The sequence below is a fragment of the Epinephelus moara genome, chromosome 1 (genome assembly GCF_006386435.1).
Source record: "Epinephelus moara isolate mb chromosome 1, YSFRI_EMoa_1.0, whole genome shotgun sequence".
NCBI classification, from domain to species: Eukaryota; Metazoa; Chordata; class Actinopteri; order Perciformes; family Serranidae; genus Epinephelus; species Epinephelus moara.
The window spans coordinates 30,400,015-30,418,589 of NC_065506.1; the positions used below are offsets into that span (position 1 = coordinate 30,400,015).

The 18,575-nt window shown below is 43.4% G+C and overlaps 1 protein-coding gene across 5 annotated transcripts; it reads left to right on the top strand.

The window, feature by feature from the left end:
* Positions 1–2,663: 2,663 nt before the first annotated feature.
* On the top strand, positions 2,664–17,398 carry bdnf (brain-derived neurotrophic factor). 5 transcript variants are annotated; one of them, XM_050040390.1, is made up of 2 exons: positions 2,664–2,895; positions 16,348–17,398. In XM_050040390.1, the coding sequence occupies exons 1-2, from the start codon at positions 2,893–2,895 to the stop codon at positions 17,176–17,178; spliced, it is 834 nt and encodes a 277-aa protein (XP_049896347.1). In that variant the 5' UTR covers positions 2,664–2,892; the 3' UTR covers positions 17,179–17,398. The 5 variants fall into 5 exon arrangements, with proteins under 5 accessions (XP_049896347.1, XP_049896340.1, XP_049896374.1 ...); XM_050040383.1 differs by lacking the exon at positions 2,664–2,895 and adding an exon at positions 2,970–3,123; XM_050040417.1 differs by lacking the exon at positions 2,664–2,895 and adding an exon at positions 3,332–3,753.
* Positions 17,399–18,575: the final 1,177 nt, after the last annotated feature.

The window sequence follows — 18,575 nt, forward strand, 5'->3', positions numbered from 1 at the left end:
GTTATCAATATTTATGGAACAAAGATTAAGACAGAGTAATGATACACATAGCCACCGACTGGATCCATCCTCGCTTAATAGTTGTCATTACGGTGACGGGGGGAAAGTGCTGATAGACTCAAAATTTTAGGCTGGCACTCTACATTTTAGTAATGATTCCAGAGACCAGACAGGGCCCAAATGTAATTAGCAGATGTAAACAGGGAAGTATGATGACTGCAGTGTTAAAAATGGCTTTAACAATACTTTTCTTTCGTGGGGGGCGATTCATTTTGTACAGTTGTCATTTGAGAAGGTGGAGCCGGCTTTCATTTTGAGGCTTTTATAGGCAGACTGTTGGATTAAATCGCATAAGATCACATCTTAAAGGCGGGTTGCTGCGGCTTCGGATGTAAAGACAGAGTAATAAGAACAAGTGGTAATGAGCCAGCCGCTAAAGAGCGACCATTCCCGCTATTATTCCTACATCATGCATCTTCTTCGCTCTGTTTACTGTACCTAATGAATATCAATATCTATACCGATCTCAGTCTTTCTTTACAGGCCACGGAGATCAGTAATGGTGCACATTCATCTCCATATTTATCCCACGGTGCAGCCCGTTGGCTACACATTTTAATAACACTCCCTCTGCCAAAATATATTCCACTCAAACACTTAAAAGTTCCAAGAGTAAGCTCAAAAGAGGTGAAGTATCTTGGCAGACCATAGAGCAAAATGCCATGCAGTCATATGCAGCCCAGGGGATGAAGTGATTGATCTGTGACCTCGGACTCAGCCATAAGATATTGTGGTGAAGAGTGCGGGGGAGGGCATGGATAGTGGAAAAGGGACGAGCATGAGTCAGTAACAGAGTCTGCGAAAAGCTGTGGGAGCAGAGGAAGTGTTAACAACATCACAAGTAGGAGCAAGTCAAGTTACCACGTCAGGAAACAAAAAGGACCGGGAGTAGGACGATGGTAGGAGCCCGAGAGGTGACGGGACACATACATCCTGATCATTTAATCATGTGAAGCGAGCGAAAGGGGATTGTTCATCCACAGCATGCTGTCCACGCCGAGCTGATATGTGTTACCTCTCTCTTTACGTCACTCCCTTTTATTAGTAGCCTGTAATGAGTAGCCACCGTGTGAAAAGCCTACAAAGGAGTGAGTTCAAGGATAATAAGCTATGTGTGAATCTCAAGTCCAGCACTTGTTGCCTGTATGGTACATGAAAAAGTACATATTTTTCTCCTTGGCGAATAATGATTCTAATTTTATCTGATTATGCCATCTTGTGTCTTTGAGACAGAAATGTATTGACAAAAACTGCAAGGAAAATAAGGTTGTTTTTTTTCATCCTTTGGCCACTGCCTCTACAAGCAAAGATGACAGAGTACATGCGTAGTCAGACAAAATTAGAATCAAGTGTTGGCCAAGAAAAATACTTTTGAATGTGTCAGAAGTTTGGTGGTACAATATTGACAAGTGACACTGACAACACAGAAACTTGCATAATTTTTTTTTTCCCAAAGTCATAATGTTGCTTAATAATATTCAAATCTTGGCACATATATGATGAAAAAAAAAAAGGTGTATCCCCTCCTTTAAAGCCACTGTGTGCCAGAGGAGCAGGTCTGAATGGCATCGAGTTACCTTAGAGACTTTGATGAGCAGCTTCTTTTTTATAATGTTTTGTGTGAGAAGTCCAAGGATGTGTCAGATTGGTGCCATTGTCTCGTTGCAGACGCACGCCTACAGGTTCCAATAACGCGCCACCCATGCGGCGTGATTTCCATAAACTGTGACAAAAAAAGTAATTCATACCACAAGAATGACACTTTCCTTACAAACACTCTAGAGAAAGTTTGGGATGCTGGCAAAGAGTCAGGCAAATATCACCTATTACTCATGTTACTTAGTACATTTGGGGCTTCACTTGCAAGCACAGCGCTTCGTCACTGCATAACAATCAGATGGCTGAGTGTTGGCAGTGCAACTGATGGAATTTTACTGAAAACAGATTTCATCTTTGAACTTCCAGATATTCCTGATCGAAAAGTACCATCCCTGGCTTATAACGCTCTGGTCGCTTCTCTCGGTGTGATCACGCTTCTGGAGGACGTGGATTAACTTTTTTTCTGTTCTATCTGTTCGGGGGAAAATACGCATTACTTTAACAGAATTTGGCAATGTAAGTATATGGTGAGAGTGTTTGGTCCAGCAGCAGCAACAACAACAAAAAAAGGGAAAGCGGAGGGGGGGGGGTTCTTTTTGAGCAGCAACAAGTTCCTCAAGAACTTGACAGGCAGACACAGGGGCGCTATTAATGTGATATTTGTTTTGTAAAAGCGACCTGGCTGTGCATCGAAAAGATCTAAATGACCAGTTGTGCGTATGCGTAATAGGCCTATGGCCCTTCGCCAAAGAGGGAGTTAACAGTCTATAACACAAACACGTGAATATGGATATGTCTCAGAAGTTTTTATGTGTCTATGATTGTTGCTCGATGCGGATTTAAAGATTTGAGGCAGTGAAGGAGCGATCAGTCAGGGACTGGTATCCCCATAAACTTGGATTGCCGTCGCTTATTTCAATCACGTAAGACCCCTAATGGCGTTGTCCGGGCGAGGGTGTTACGTAGCCTATATCTGTACAAGCTTTTCTGACAACCCAGGCTTGTTGATATTTGTCTTTACTGTAGAGCCACCAAGGTGTTGCCTAAGAGAGTTTAAGCACGCCGACATTGCAAAGGGTTATTAGATTCATAAGTCAGCGAAGTGGTGGGCGATCTACTGAGCACAGCAGAAGTTCTCATATGATGACTTCAAACAAGACACATTACCTACCAGCATCTGTTGGAGTGAGTGGATATTAAGACACTTCTATCTCCAGGACAGCGTAGGGGAAAATGGTAAGTAGCAATGGAAACACACAGCATATAAAGGATGATTACCAGTAAATAGTCGTGCTTGCCATTTAGTCTGGCAACGCATTGCTGGAAGGGTTGGACTCAGTGGCTACTTGAGAAACTCAGTATCGAGACCCCATGTCTGATGAGGCTGATGTTGACAAAGCTTGTGTGAAAAAAAAGATTGTGTGGCATTTCTTCGGCTCAGGATATGCCGGTACAGTGAGAGAGGTAAGGAAATATTACATTGTGTCTGCGCGCAATGTGTGGATGTGATGTAGGCTGGAGTCTTGGAGGGCTGCTGTGTGTTGGCAGTGAGGGCTTTATATTTTATGCATGTATGTATGTTCTTTTTGTGCGGTGCCCATGTTTAAAAAAAAAGCAACATGTGCCACTTACCTGTGACACTTGCCATAAGCATGACATTAAGAACAATGGGGCTCTGTATCAGCGGTGCCGGTTGTCATTTGGCGTGAGAGTGGAGGTTTTTTTTTTCTTATACAGAGGCGACTGTACACTGAATTGAACCGGCGTTTGTGATATAGGTGCTGTTATCTGGAAGGAAATGTCCGACCAACATGTGATCAAATATTAACAGGGCTGGTTTGGCAAATACACGTGACAAGACGCGGGGAAGCAGCAGAGTAAAAAAAAAAAGGCAGTTTAAAGTGGGCACTCAGACAAAAGTATATAGATATTTTCTTGGCCCCTCATAGTTACCCTGGCTGTGTTATGCTTTCAGCACGTTGGACAGAGGCACCGGAGTCGTGCATGGACTAAACCGCCGAGTGGACGCCAACTCTCTTTCTCTCTTTCCCCAGCCCCCCTTTGCCAAACCTGGGATTGTTTTTTCAACTTTTGGTAAGCTTATTCAGAGGGAGCCTGTGGTCTGTAAACGGAAAATAAACGGGATTTTAAAGAGAAAGAGAGAGTGGGGGAAAGCAATTTCAAAAAAAGAGGAAACAGAGAACACACATACAAAAAGCGCTTGCCATTTTAAAAAGAGCTTGTGCTTTAAGATGTGTTTTTTTTTCTAGAGCATTGTGAAAGTTGAAATGTTAGGTTCGTCTGCTCTTTTGCACACCACATTCTCGGTACCTATAAGCCCCCCCACACTGCGTTAAACTTTGGGACATGCAAGTCTTGGTCGCGGAGATCTAACCACGCACATAGTGGTTGTCAGCCCTTGTAAAGGTAAGAGCACAATCCATTGTTTTCATGTCACTCTTTTGTTCTTGTCGTCTTTATACGGGCTTCTTCTGGCTTCTCTCAAATGAACTTCGGCTTTAAAAGAAAAAACTACAGCATGCAGCCCTTCGCCTTGGCAGTGTGTGTTTAATTGTGGGCATCAGTGACCGAAATAACTCCGAAATGAAATCCGATCCAGGTGACCAATATCTCGTACATCCATCTTCTCCAACCCCTCTCTTTTTTTCTTTCCTCTAAAAAAAATTGGAAGTTATATTTGTGGAAGATTTCGGTGCGTGCACATTCATGCGGGATGTGAGTCATGTGAGGCGTTTTTTAAAATTGGGACGCGTTTTTTCGTGCTTGGGGGATTTTTTAAAACACAGCTTTTTGAAGCGTTTTTTTCGGAGTTTCCGAAACACTGCCTGCTGCAACATAATTTGCGTAATCGTTGCGTTGTGCCTAATCATGCTCCCAATATGGGACTTAAGACGCTGCAGTGATCCTTCCAGCCTGCACGAACTGGAGTACTGATGCTGGTGCATATCATAAAGATGTCAGGGGAAACTATCTATCTATCTATCTATCTATCTATCTATCTATCTATCTGTGCGTATTTTTCTTGTTTGGTCTGCTGCATTCATGTTTTGTCTTGATGTCAAACCCTCTGGATTTTGTTATCGACCAAAAATAGCCCTACTCTTTACCCCTCCACCTCCCCCCCTCCTTCCCTCCCTCCCTCCTCCCCTCCCTCCATCGCCCCCCCCCTCCCGTCATCGCCATCAAATCACTTGTGTTTTTACTACGACCGCTCCACGGTTTCATTCATAAGGTGCTTTTCACTTCACCTGCTACCCTACCCCCCTCTTTTGTCCATGCACGGCTCCGTGTCGACCTGTCAAACGCAGGCTACGGCTAAATACTGGGAGAACAAGAATAAAACAATCATTCTCGATTGCTTTGGCTCGTGTGATTTGCCGGGGTTTTGTTTTAAACGCCACAGCGAGTCACTTGTACAGTACAGGCTACAAATTGTTCTATTATTTCCTGTGCAAAATTACAATAAAGATGGGCGTGGTCAAAGTGCATCCACTGACAGATGTTATGGCTGAATGTGATGGAGAGATAAGATGGCTTGATATGCAATTGTTCGGGAGGCATCGATTTTTTTTCTGTCTTTCTTCCTCATTTTTTAAAAAAATATTTATTCCATATTAAGGCACGCGTAAAGTCTTGTCACGTGAGGGGCTGTTAGATTTTAGATGCTCATCATCACACAAAACAGCTCTGGGATTTTAATTCTCTGCTCTCCTGAAGGACTTGTAGCCTAAAAAAATTCGTCTCGCACCGATGCAGAAGCGGTGGATATTGTCTATTTCCTCTCCCTCACTCTCTCCCCTTCGCTATCTCTCTCGTCTTCTTTTTTTTTTCTCCTCCTCTGGTCAAAGATTTAAGATTTCTGATCCAAGACGAAGCAATTGCATGGCAAAACAACTGCAAGAGAAAAAGAGAAAAGCCCCCAACGCCCACTGGCTGTCCTGTTTTAATCAAGACTCCTCTTGCAGGCTGCATTATTTTTTATTTTTTTCTCAAATAAATACTCCAAAAACGAATGCATCCAGTAAATCCCTAATTGCATTTGAATTATGTGACTTCTCCGCTGGCGTTTTCGGTCATTTTTACCCACCAGTGTAATGCGCGCAGATCGCTTTCTGCATATTATAGCCTATTACTCCTCATTTTATGACAGTGAAACCAAAATAGATCATATTACTTATTAGGCTGCCCGACATTCATAAAAATGCTCCTTTAATAACGGGCTGCGTCGCAACTGTAATAGCCACGTTTCCGGCTCATCAGCACCACAAAAGCGTTTATTGCACAAATAATGATGAATCATTAATTTACCTAACGAAACGATGGGCGTTTTAGTTTATATAAGATGTGGGAAATTGTGATACTTTAAAGAAACACTTGGCCTTTTATTCACAGAAGGCGCAGGAGAGGCTGAGGCTTTTTATTGCAGCGTCTTTTTTCGGCTGTACTTTGTTTATAAATATAATCTTTTTTTCGCAGAATGCCTATTTTCTGGCCATGTAGCAGTATTTTTAATATTATTATTTTTTTCCTACTGAGACGTGGGATTATGGTGTGGGCGTGGGCGTGTTGGGTGGAGGAGGAGGGATGAGCGGAGGCGGGTTAGGAGGGGTCTGTGGGGTGGCACGACACACTTTGTATGTATGAAGGTTTTTTTATAGCACTTTTCTGCAATGTACGTCAGCGGATCAGTCCATAAATGGGGCTGCGTGTGTTTGTGTGCGGGCGTGCGCCTGCGTGCGCTCGCCACTGTGTGCGTGCGTCTCCGCGTGTGTTATCTTTACCGAGAATCTCCCCTTTCTCTCTCCCTCTCTCTCTCCCTCTCTCTCTCTCTCTCTGCACTCTCAGCTCTGCAGAGTTGGGGTGGGCGTCAATAACAAACCTGATGGTAGGTTTCATTGCAAAAATCAAATGAAATTCTTTCGGTATAGGCCTTGTTTATTTATCTAACGACCAAAAAATAATAAATGCATTCTGCAGGAATAAGGATTAACACTAATATGGTACTGGATTGTTTCATATTGTGCTTTTTTTATAGTGTAAATTTTGGCCTTTGTGTCGTTTCTTTTTTTTTTTTTTTTTACCGATGCGATCAATTCATGCACTTTGGGCAGCTAAAGGGATTTGGCGAAATCTGGTTTTCAATTAAGGACGTTCAATTTGCCTTTCATATAAATACTAGGTGTGTCTCTTTAATACAACTCGATATCGGGGATCGTGCTCGCCACACTTTGCCACAACGTTTTCATTCATGAAATGCAATAACGTGTCTGTTTATCCAAGCTGGTGTCTGATATTAATTATAAATAGGCTATTGATTATTTCAGGCTATAGATGGCGGAAATCTCGACACGCGGCTGGGGCGGGCGTCACGATATATTTAGAGGCGGGGAGGGGGGAGAAAATTAATCATCTTAATCATTATGGAAATGTAGGCTACATCGCCCGCCGCCACCACCACCGCCGCCGCCGTCGCTGCTGCTGCTGCTGCTGCTAATGCTTTAGTCACCACCACCACCATCATCTTCATCACCAACACCTTCATCCAATTAACAGGCTTGTTTAAACAAGTTCTGGCAGGAGGCGAACCTTTAATTCCGAAAGCCTTTAATTATCAGTATTCGTCACAGTGGCGTGATGGATCCCACGATAAGTTATTAATACACAGTGGATGTAGTTAGTCTGACTGTAAAGACATCTTATACGTCGGATCACTGCGGGACTACAAGGATTCATGATGCTGTGTGTGTGTGTGTGTGTGTGTGTGTGTGTGTGTGTGTGTGTGTGTGTGTGTGGATGAGTGTGTGTGTGAGGAAATGTTCGATCATGCCGGCAAACCATTCAAGTGTGTGTCTCAGCATGTGAACATGCAGCACATCACTGAATCCGAGCAACTTCCAACTAGACAATAAAACATGTTTGTATTTTCTGGATGACTAACAGTGATGCTGGTGCTGCATTTTTTTAATATACAAAAGGGAAAATGTCTAATTTATGTCCCTTATTTGGTGGAAATAATAAAAGATGTTGGTGTAGTTGCATATGGTGGCAGGGTATGTGATATAAAACCAAGCAGCAGGCACATTCAAGCCATTGATTTAGCCCCCACATCAGCCTCATTTGTGTAGCAAATGAAACAATGCCTGCTTTCTGAGTTCTCATAACAAATATTTCAGCGTTTCCAAGTCATTTTGTGGCGTGATTAGTGTGTTTTCATTCAGCAGTGAACCATGCAAAGGTTATTGATGCTGTGGTGATATTGGATTGGGGGGGTAGGAAGGGGAGGAGAGGGGAGGGAGGGTGGAGGCATAAGCCGAGAAAAGAGACAGACAGACAGAGACAGAGGGAGGCTTAATAGGCTATGGAGTGATTTGCAGTCTGTGCCACTATAGAAATAATGTATCAGCTGTATGAGGATGTGGAGGGGAGGAGTGTATGTGAAGCTCAGAGGACTGGTCCTCTGTGTCTGCCTGATGATTACAATAAAGGTTATTGTCATTACAGGAGGGATGACATTAACTCCTCACTCCAGCGTGTGATTATAAAAAGGGGCCCTGTGCTGGGTTTACCTGTTTACCAGTCTGGAGTTTTCTCAACTGTTCTCCAGCTCGCCCCTCGTCTCGTTTGACGTCATCCGAACCAACCTGATACAAAATGTTTTCTCAGTTGACGCGTTTGCTTCTCGGAAAAAAAAAAAAAAAAGGAGGAATTGCAATTTCACTTTGATCAAAATACCCTCATCGCCTTCCTTTATTCCCAGTGAAAATGACATTTCACAAAATGTCATTTCGTCCGTGTTACACGGTCCCCCCCTTCTCTCTCTCTCTCTCTCTCTCTCTCTCTCTCTCTCTCTCTCGCACAAGGAGGCATAGTTCTACTTGTTAAGTGAAGCTTTCGGCAGTGCGGACCTGTCAGCATCGTGCTGCATTTGGCAAGAGAAGCCTTGAAAGGTTATACAAGTGTGTCGTGTTGTCAGCTCCTGTGGTTGTTTCTTCTTTCTGCTGCACAAACAGGCGTGAGGGTTGTGAGCGGGGAAGATGTGAGGAGAGACTTACCCAACTGTTACTGCCAGTCACGTGTGTTTGGCCATGAATGGGGTGATTAAAACTGGTCATTTGCCACCTAACATGGTTCCTCACCAGCTCCTCGGACAGTTTGACTCATTGTTCGTGTTGTCGAGAAATCTTAAAGAAGTCCTAAACCTCAGTTTGGATGGAATAGTGGTTTAGCAGTTTTCACAAAGACTCCTGCTGCCTCATAACTGCTGTTCAGTTTGACCCTAAATCGGATGAGTCAAAAACATCCTTAACACTGCTCACAACTCCTTTTTTTGCTCCCAGCTATTAAACATTTTATTTGGTTCATTCAGAAATCCAGTCCTCACATGCAAGCCAAAAGACTTCTCTTGATACGCCACCTTCAGTTGTGTTGTATTAGCAGAAATGAGAAAGACCATGTTGTTGTTTTTGCTCTTCTAATGAGATGCCAAGTGATTTATTTATGAATTACTTGTTTGGAACAGCCCCCTTGTGCAGTGTGCATTTTTTCTATCCTCTTTGGAGTCATGTCGCTCAGTGATTGCTGATGCAACTCTTTGTCATCCAGAGTTTGCCCTCACCTCCTGTGAGCCTTTGGGGAGGGCTATATCTATCTTGGCATGTCCCCGGGTGTGTTGGAGGTGGGAGTGACTCATTAAGCAGGTGTGAGCATCCACTCCCATACTGCTACATGCCAAACAAGAGCTCTCCAGCTCATAAGCTCGTGCAGGGAAGAATCATGATGGCAATATAGCAAACACATCACAATAAATCTTTGCACTGGACCGGGGCCAAGACACAAGGATAATGAGCTGCTATTTCCCCATTATGCTCACTCTTGTATTCATCAGAGGTGGAGTTTCCAAACGTTCATCACCCATTGAAAGGTTGTGGCTCCACTGACGTTTTTATTTGAATTCTGCATTATAAAGGGAATGAATTGTTCCCCAGTTTGTTCCTGACCAGGAGGAGGAGGGGGGAGACAACAGAGGAAGCAAAGTAGTTTCATTCTCCGAGAGTGAGCTCTGTGTATATCATTTAAACGTGTTTGTTTAGCTGACATTTGGTAATAATAACCTGCAAAAGCTGGTTACTACACTGCAGTGCACTTGCAGGGGAGTCATCCATCTGTTGTGGAGATGGCTCACTTTAAAAGCAAGTAGAAGCAGAATTGTTTTCAGTAAGTTCACATCTTTGTTAGCCTCCAGTGCCTGTTGCAATCCAAATGTTTCAACACCACTTTTACAGCACCAAAAATCATAAGCCTCCTCTAAGCTGATATTCAGGGGTTTATAAATGACTCAGGGTTGCATGTTATATATATAGAAGACATTAGAAGAAGATTGTGAGCATCTTAATGTGGCTATATCAAGCATAGGATGCCTAAAATTGATTGAATGTGCACACTTTACGCACAAATATCTTCCTTCCTGGAGCTTATTTTGATATAAAGTACACAACCTCCTCACTATCTGCACGCCAGCACATGAAATGTTTATTTTTAATTCCCTGAATATCTAATTTTACACAAATAGGCCATCTCTAAATGGCACGCAGTGTATCACGACTTGGTGGAGACGCGCTGTTACGCAAAACGTTACCAAAAAAAAAAAAAAAAGCCACCTCTTTGGCCTCAGTGAGCGAAATACGGAAGAGGAGAGACTTCGCTCGTGCTTTATATATTGCCAGACATTATGGTGTGGACGCAGGCTGCACGGTATGCGGACAAACAAAAGCACATAATGCACGCTGAAAGCGCATTAATAGTTCCGCCTCGGGGCTGTTTAAACAGGAGTTTGGCGGCGACCAGTCAGCCAGCGGCAGGTCACATGTTGCAGCGTCATTGTGTAGTAAAGTTACTGTAGTTGCAAAGAGGCTCCTCATTTCAGCTCCAGAGGTCTCACATCCCGTGGTGGTGGTGCTGCTGCTGTTGCTGCTGCTGCTGCGGCGTTTTTCAGCATGCGACAACTTCAGACGATCTCCAAAGGAGCCGTGCAGCCATGGGAGTGCATTACCTCATCCATGCAATTTCCACCATCAATAATTTAATCTATTTGCTCCAAAGCTGAAGAGATATCCTGAAGCTTGTCGGGAGAGTACAGAGAGGAAAATATCGCTTAAGTAAATTACTCAGGGAGTTGTCCAAAACATCCCAGATGACACTACTGTCCTGTTGAATGGTCTGTTTTACGACTGGGCAGTGAAAGGTATGTGTCGGTTTGTTTTCTCGATAACTTGTTTTACGCACTTTGGGTTTTGTTTGATGCTGCTTGAGAAAAAAAGACAAGAGGTGTGTGTGTGTCTATAAGTGTGTGTTGGGGGGTGGAGGGAGGAGGGGAGGAGGGGTGGGGGGGTTGGGGGGGGGGGCTCTAAAAGTAGCTCGATCAAGTCCGGTTATCCTGCGAACAGACAGCGCCGCAGCCCGAGAGGGGATATGTGTAACCTTATCCTCTCGTTCATTAATAAAAAACGGAGTTATTATGTTGATTGGGTTTCCAGTGGAGAGCACGAGCTCAGCAGATGTAATCTCTATGAGTAAAAAAAAAAAAAAACCCAACAACTCTTGTTTCATTATTAGGGCAGCCTGAGCAAATGTGGCTTGTTATTAGTATTTCTCGTAAAGTGGAAACAGTCCAGCAGCGCGCCTCTTTATGAAATCAGCCACGTTTGAACATTTAACGGCAACTTTCTGCTCATAAATAACTCAATAAACTCTTTGTGCAGGGTGTTAGTCAATATTTTTAATCTCGGACCCTCCTGCACGTCGAGCACACACACAAAAACACTCCAGACAGTTTTTTTTTTGGTACGGTTGTTTAGGAGGAGGGGGAAAAAAAAACTTTGATGAACTCATTAAGACTTTATAGGAAACCCGAGACCTAAACGCCCAGCTAACGTCGGCCAACATACACGGTTGGATCCACTTCTTGGTGTTTTGTGCTCGCTCTGAATAACTTCAAATTACCGGCCAGCATGATTAAAACAAAGTCCCATTTATAGAGTGGTGGAAAGCTGGCGCATTTTTGACAGCTTCGTGTGAAAATATCTGGATCATAGCATTACGCACGGGCTCGGTTAGATGATGGTTTCATGATGAATTAATGATGCACTTTTTCCAAAACATGCACATTACTGTCAAATTTATTGTAAGAGTTGTGACTAAGCAGCATATAAGAGAACTTTACAGCGTATTTACGATTACACACAACCCAAACTGAAACTGGCACCGGCTGTGCGTCCTGGAAAAAGACTACGCTTGTGTTCTTTCTATCTATCTATCTATCTATCTATCTATCTATTTATCTATCTATCTATCTATCTATCGTGTTTCACAGGAGGGAGGGAAAGATGGAAGGAAGGTGGAGGGAGGGAGAAACAGAAGGAGCTCGTATTATTTCACGGTCTCACCCGCCATCTAGTGCGCAAAATGTGGAACTGCAGCTCTGTTCATTTGGAGCCATAAGACTGCTGGTTATATTAGTGGTTTGGTGTCAGAGCTGGTGATTCATGGGTTAAAATTAAATGTTTTTGTGTCAAGATTATAATTGGAAATTTAAGCAACACTGACAAATTAGAGTTTTGCACATTTAAGGAATATGAGTGGCCTCGGCAATGATTATAGTGTATGTGTTGCTACTGTAAGTCTTTCAGTTGTCCACTGTTGCACACAGTGTGGGAGGGAAGCAGCGCCTCATTTGGATAGCACGGATCACTCAGCAGCTATTTGAATGCCGGCCCTTTCTGTGGCAGAGGCCGGGGTTGGCCTGGAGGCCAGGTATAATCCCTCGGTGATGCTCATCTATTACTAAACATGCTCTGAAACTGTGTCAGATTGAAAACAGATCTCAAGGAAGCGAGCTTCCACATGTGTGAGCCATTACTGCAGACAACTCTAATTGCCTTTTTCTAAGTGCTGCATTGTGGCACACAAGGGGTCCACGGGTAGAAATTCTGATATGGTGTGCTGCCTGTTTTTCCTTCTGAACATTTGGCACCGTGTGCCGTACATGTCGAACGTGACAAAACATGTTGCTAGGTAAATAGCTCCAACCCAACACGGTTCTTGAGGAACTGAACAAAGACGGATGCCCACAAGGGAGCAGTGGTAGCGGCGGAGAGCAAATGTTGCTATAGGTCACGCATTTCTATTCAAATGCAGTGGGCACATTTCCCCTCCTTCATCTCTCCTGTTTGATGTTTATTTCCCTTCTAACGGTTCCTAAGATATCATGCACGCTGTTCGTGAAGATGAAGCCATAAAGTGTGCTGACATGTGCGGCGAGGCTGGGGAACATTACTGAATGTGTAATAATACTAGCCGTGCTAGTCCTTTCATGCTTTAGAGAAACTTTTCAGCATCTGTCAAAGGAGGTATTTATCACTTTAATCCCCACCTGGCACAAAGAATAAATGTGAGGGTAAGTTACATATCCCCACCATACAGCCGCGCTCTCAAAGCAGATGAACAGGTGGTCATCTAGAGACGTCAAAGCCAAACAGTAGACAGAGTCCACACACTCACCTGCTCCTATTGTTCTGGGTGTTTCATGCTCTAGGCGTGTTGCCTTGCATAAAGGCGTGTTTGCAGCGGTTATTGCGGGCTTTATCATCCTGTTATCTCATGTTAAGTGATTTTTGGTGAAAAGAACTGTCATACTTGGACACTTTGTTTATGATGTGACACAGCTGGATTGGTGGGATGTATCTGGGTTTTATTTCAAAATGGCATTTTAAACGATAACACAAGACACAATAAAGACAAAAGATGAGAGATGAAAGAAGTGGCACCGAGCCCAGCCACCTCTGTGTGTTAGATATTTTTATAACCAGTCGTCACACGGCTGGTCCAGAGGCTCCGAAAGAGTACATTTTATTCCAAACATTCCTCCATATGTAGTTCCTCCCTTTGCTTTATTATTCATGCTCATTGTGTTAACTCGCAAGCCGCTTTTTCATTAACTGCGAAATCCAGCAGTGCACATAAAATGTTCCTTCACTGGATGTATAAAACAAGAGCAAACCAATCAGTTGTCACATTTAGCCTCCAGTAGATATAAGCCAGAGATTCTCCGCCAGTCCCACAGCAATTAAATGATTCATTGGCTTTATCGCATTTTAACAGGATGTTGATTGAGAGCATAAGCCATATTGATTGTCCTGATGGAAACAGGAAATCACAGAGATAGAAATAAAATCATTTGTTGTTCCGGTGTGAGGATACCCGGGGGAGCAGCATGCAATTGCACACTGTTGAGTGGCATTACCCCCAGCAACCTCCTCCCCTCCATTCTCTCCCCTATGGAGACCTGGAAGAGACGTCATCCGTGGTTGTTATGCTGCGAAATGACGCTGGCACTCTCTCCACCCCCTGCTACTGCAATATTACCCCTGTGGTCTGTTACGGAAGATGCAGCACTCTTCGTCTGCACCATTTCCAGCATGAAGTTTGACGCCTAACAGTAATCAGCCCTCTGCCTTCATTTCCGTCATGTGGAAGTGGAACCATTTGAGCGCGATGCTGATAATAATATCAGCCTAAATGCATCCTACACATAAAGCTCGTGACTGGCCTCGATCCCGTAAACCTACATGATTTTCAGTGCTGGGAAGCCTCGCAGAGAATTCTTGTTACTGTGACCGAAAGCCTTCACAATATTGAAGGGTTAATAAGCTCGATGAATATGCTTTTATTAGCAGGGTTTAATGAAAAATAGATAATCAACTCCTTATTCCTGGCTTTGCCCTCATTGTTGTTTTAATTGGTGAGAGGAAAAATACCCCCATCTCCCTGCAAACACATACAAGCCAGCCCCTCCCCATGCCCTCCCCCTAACACACACACTCACACACTCTGGAGGTGCACGTCACTGAGCTCGGGGAATGAGTGGCTCATTAAGAAGAAGGATGTGATATTCTGAATAGAGACTGTGAGACTCCCAGCACATCTATTTATAGACAAGATATCTCTATGGCAGTCACCGTGGTGTTGGTTAATTGCAGCCACGGCCCCTGATACCAATTAAGAATGAAACAAATGCTTTTAAGGTGGGGTTTTTGCTCCTCCCTTACTGTAAAGGTCCTCGTGTCCGTCCTGAGTTGGAGGCAGGAGTGTGTGTGTTTGCTCGCCGTGTTTTCCTGTATCAAGTTGGGACATGCAGAGTGCAGTCAAAGCCTCGGTCAGGCTATTTTTAAATGAGCCCCTGTGGAAAGCAAGATCTAGATTTTCTTTTCATTATGGTTGCTTTTATATCTCGGGCTCTTGGATGTCCACCAATTCATTGATTTTTTTGCTGTGAATCTTAGAGCTTCTCAAAGGTAAGGGATGCATATGTGCTCAGGCGATGTATGTACAGTATTTCAGCTACACCTGGCTCCTTGTGGCGCTTTTTTTTTTTTTCTACCCCCCCTCCCCTCCTCTCCTCTCCTCTCCTGGCACTGCTTTGCTTATCTTGTGAGTTGCTCGGGATCGGTACTTCACAGTGCAGGGAGGATGACACATCTTTCTGTCATTCAGTTTCCTCATGACATCCTGTTAGTTCATCCTGCAGTGCTCTCGCCATCCACCTGCCAAAAACAAACAGTGTCCCTCAACAAACTCCTGATTCCCGTACATGTACTGTACAGCTTTAGTATCAGACCTGTCTCGCTGCACAGACCGGTTTTTTAAAAAAGATAAATGATGCTGCAGCAGCGGTGGTGTTTGTCAGAGCTGACACAAACACAACATTTCCCACTCAGTCAGTCAGCCAGTCAATCGGCGCTGGCCATGCTCCCTTAGTTTTGATAATGGTGATTTTGTTAGTGGGGTAGTGTCATAGTCACGAGATAATACATGAGCTCTTCAAACAAACAGAACAAACAAAACCATATCCTTATGTCAACACGTGCAGAGCCTTTCCAAATTTTGTGCCAGGTTACAATTGACCCTGACGTGGCTAGAGCCCAACACGCATCCATTCATAGATTATAAAATCTACCAGTTCAGGTAGCTACTCACCTTAATAAACATAAAGTTTAACAACATAGAAATCCACCACATCCTTTATAGAGTTAAAAAAATAGGGTCTGACGTTGTAAAACTGACAACACAATGATTCAGGCAGTGAGGGATGAGTGACAGCTTTGCCCATTATAAAACAACACATCCTCGCACGCTCTAGAAACACTCTGTACAGTTTAACACAACAGTAAAAAGCTCATAAATAATAACAAGCCTGTAAGGATGTAGTGACATCTATTTGTGTGATCTTATCTTTTGTAATAAGCACTCTCTTTGATGCTCAGCACAGCTTTTGTGCACGGCTGCCAACAAATAAAAATCGAAGCCAGACCTCACATAGGAACAGAGTGATTACAGTTTGCAAACAATTTGAAAACACTGATGACACAGCGCCAGTATCAGTTTAATAAGAAAACATTTTGTGATTATTCCAAAGCGACTGGCTCTCTCTCTTTGGCGTGCAAAGAAAAGAGTGGAGGGTGTAAATAAGAAGAAAGGCTCACATGGTGCATTATGGATCAAGAATAAGCTAACTTCATTGAAAATGCTCTTTGACTAACGGTCTCGTTCTCTCTCTGCCCCCCCCCCCCCCCCCCCCCCTCTTGTTTCCTGTCTCTTTCTCTCCCCCTCCAGTTCCACCAGGTTAGAAGAGTGATGACCATCCTGTTCCTTACTATGGTTATTTCATACTTCAGTTGCATGAGAGCTGCGCCCCTGAGAGACGCCCCGGGCATGCGGGGCCATCGGACGGAAGGCTACTTGGGCGCTGCTGCGACGGCCGCACGAGGCCATGGGACTCCACAGAGTGGTGGTGGGCCAGGCCAGCGCGGGGAACTGCCCTCACTCACAGACACGTTTGAGCAGGTGATAGAGGAGCTGCTGGAGGTGGAGGGAGAGGCGGCACAGCTGGGACAGGGGGCTGATAAGAGCCAGGGAGGTGGGGGCCCGTCCTCTGTGGTCGCCGCAGACACCAAGGATGTCGACCTGTACGACTCGCGGGTGATGATCAGCAACCAAGTGCCTTTGGAGCCGCCGTTGCTCTTTCTCCTGGAGGAATACAAAAACTATCTGGATGCCGCTAACATGTCCATGAGGGTGCGGCGACACTCCGATCCCTCGCGGCGCGGAGAGCTCAGTGTGTGTGACAGTATTAGCCAGTGGGTGACAGCTGTGGATAAAAAGACGGCAATAGACATGTCTGGGCAGACAGTTACCGTCATGGAAAAGGTCCCTGTCCCCAATGGCCAACTGAAGCAATACTTTTATGAGACCAAATGCAACCCCATGGGGTACACAAAGGAGGGCTGCAGAGGAATAGACAAGCGGCATTATAATTCCCAATGCAGGACAACCCAGTCCTACGTGCGAGCGCTTACCATGGATAGCAAAAAGAAGATTGGCTGGCGGTTTATAAGGATAGACACTTCATGTGTATGCACATTGACCATTAAAAGAGGGAGATAGTGTATAAAATGTATAGATTTTATTGAAGAGTTTAAAAAAAGAGAATAAAGAGAAAATATCTATTTGTATATATACATAACAGGGTAAATTATTCCGTCAAATGAAAATTTTATGGACTGCATGTAAAAAAAGATGAAGTTTATACAGTAAAAGTGATACTACAGTCTATTTATTGAACATATTCATGACCTTGTAAACAATTAAAAAAAATCTGATCAGTCATTTGCGCCCAGTTTAAATTACTATATCACATCCCTCAAGACATTGTGATTTGTTTACGTTGCCAAGAATTATAAAAATGAAGGAAAAAAAAAAACAGGCAAGGAATGAGAGAGGACAGTTCCATCTTCAAAAGCTTGCATGCTGCTTCAATTGTGAATCGAGAAATTCTCCACTTACAGAAAAAAAGGATATGATGCTGACCAAAAAAAAAACCAAAAAAAAAAACATTCCGTTTACATATTCAGCAGAAAACAATTTTCCTCTCAAGTAATTTATCTGTTTACTGTTCTAAACTTCTCAAGGTAATGTTGGACTTACATACTATGTCAAGGTGCTGTTGTCAAAGCTTTGCTGTTTATTTTTTTATCCCCACCAGAGGACAAGATATATATATATATATATAAAAAAAACTCTCTATATATATATATATATATATATATATATATATAAAATCTATTCATTGACATGTTTCTGGGTTAATATTATTCATTTTGTATGTTGTGAAGTTGTTTGCAATATTAAACTGAAATATTTGAAGAAATAAAAATGACTATAGGCAACTGAAAAACAAAATCAATGTCGATAAAGTTTCAATAGTGCACCTCAAGACAGGGTAAAATTTATTATGCAGGCAGGCAGGCACATACACACACACATGCACGCACACAAATGCTGCCAAAGAGCGGCCAAATTGAAATCACAAATGACCAGGATGCTTGATATATTTAACAGGCTGCGACAAAATCATGTATTTTCAGTGGCACAGGAGTCGATGCATTGGGTGATACATAGTGACAGCAATATTACAGTGGTATGGGTGGAAACGATGTATAGTTTGCAGCTTTGAGGAGGGAAATGGTGGCAAAATGCTCCTGAATCAGCTCCTGCTCCCCACCAGCACATTACTGACACAAACCTACTGCATGTCTTTTGATACTTTGGTGTTTACACACAGATTTTCAGCGATTTACTTAGTTGTTGCGCCAGCTGCAAGAACTACTAGAACATAACATCACAAGCGCAGACTTGACAGTGATGCATTCACCCACACATACATGGCATCCGTGTGCATTAGAAACATACACACCCAACATTCTCTCATCGGTGCATGGTAATCCCATCTTCAGATGTTCTACAAAAGGACAATCATCACAGATTTTACTCAGCTGCACATT

Bases quoted from the DNA above. Each gene is read 5' to 3' on its own strand.
- bdnf (XM_050040383.1), top strand. From the start codon at position 3,031: ATGTCTGATGAGGCTGATGTTGACAAAGCTTGTGTGAAAAAAAAGATT. The intron at 3,124-16,347 runs GTAAGGAAATAT...CTCCCCCTCCAG, and splicing joins ATGCCGGTACAGTGAGAGAG to TTCCACCAGGTTAGAAGAGT.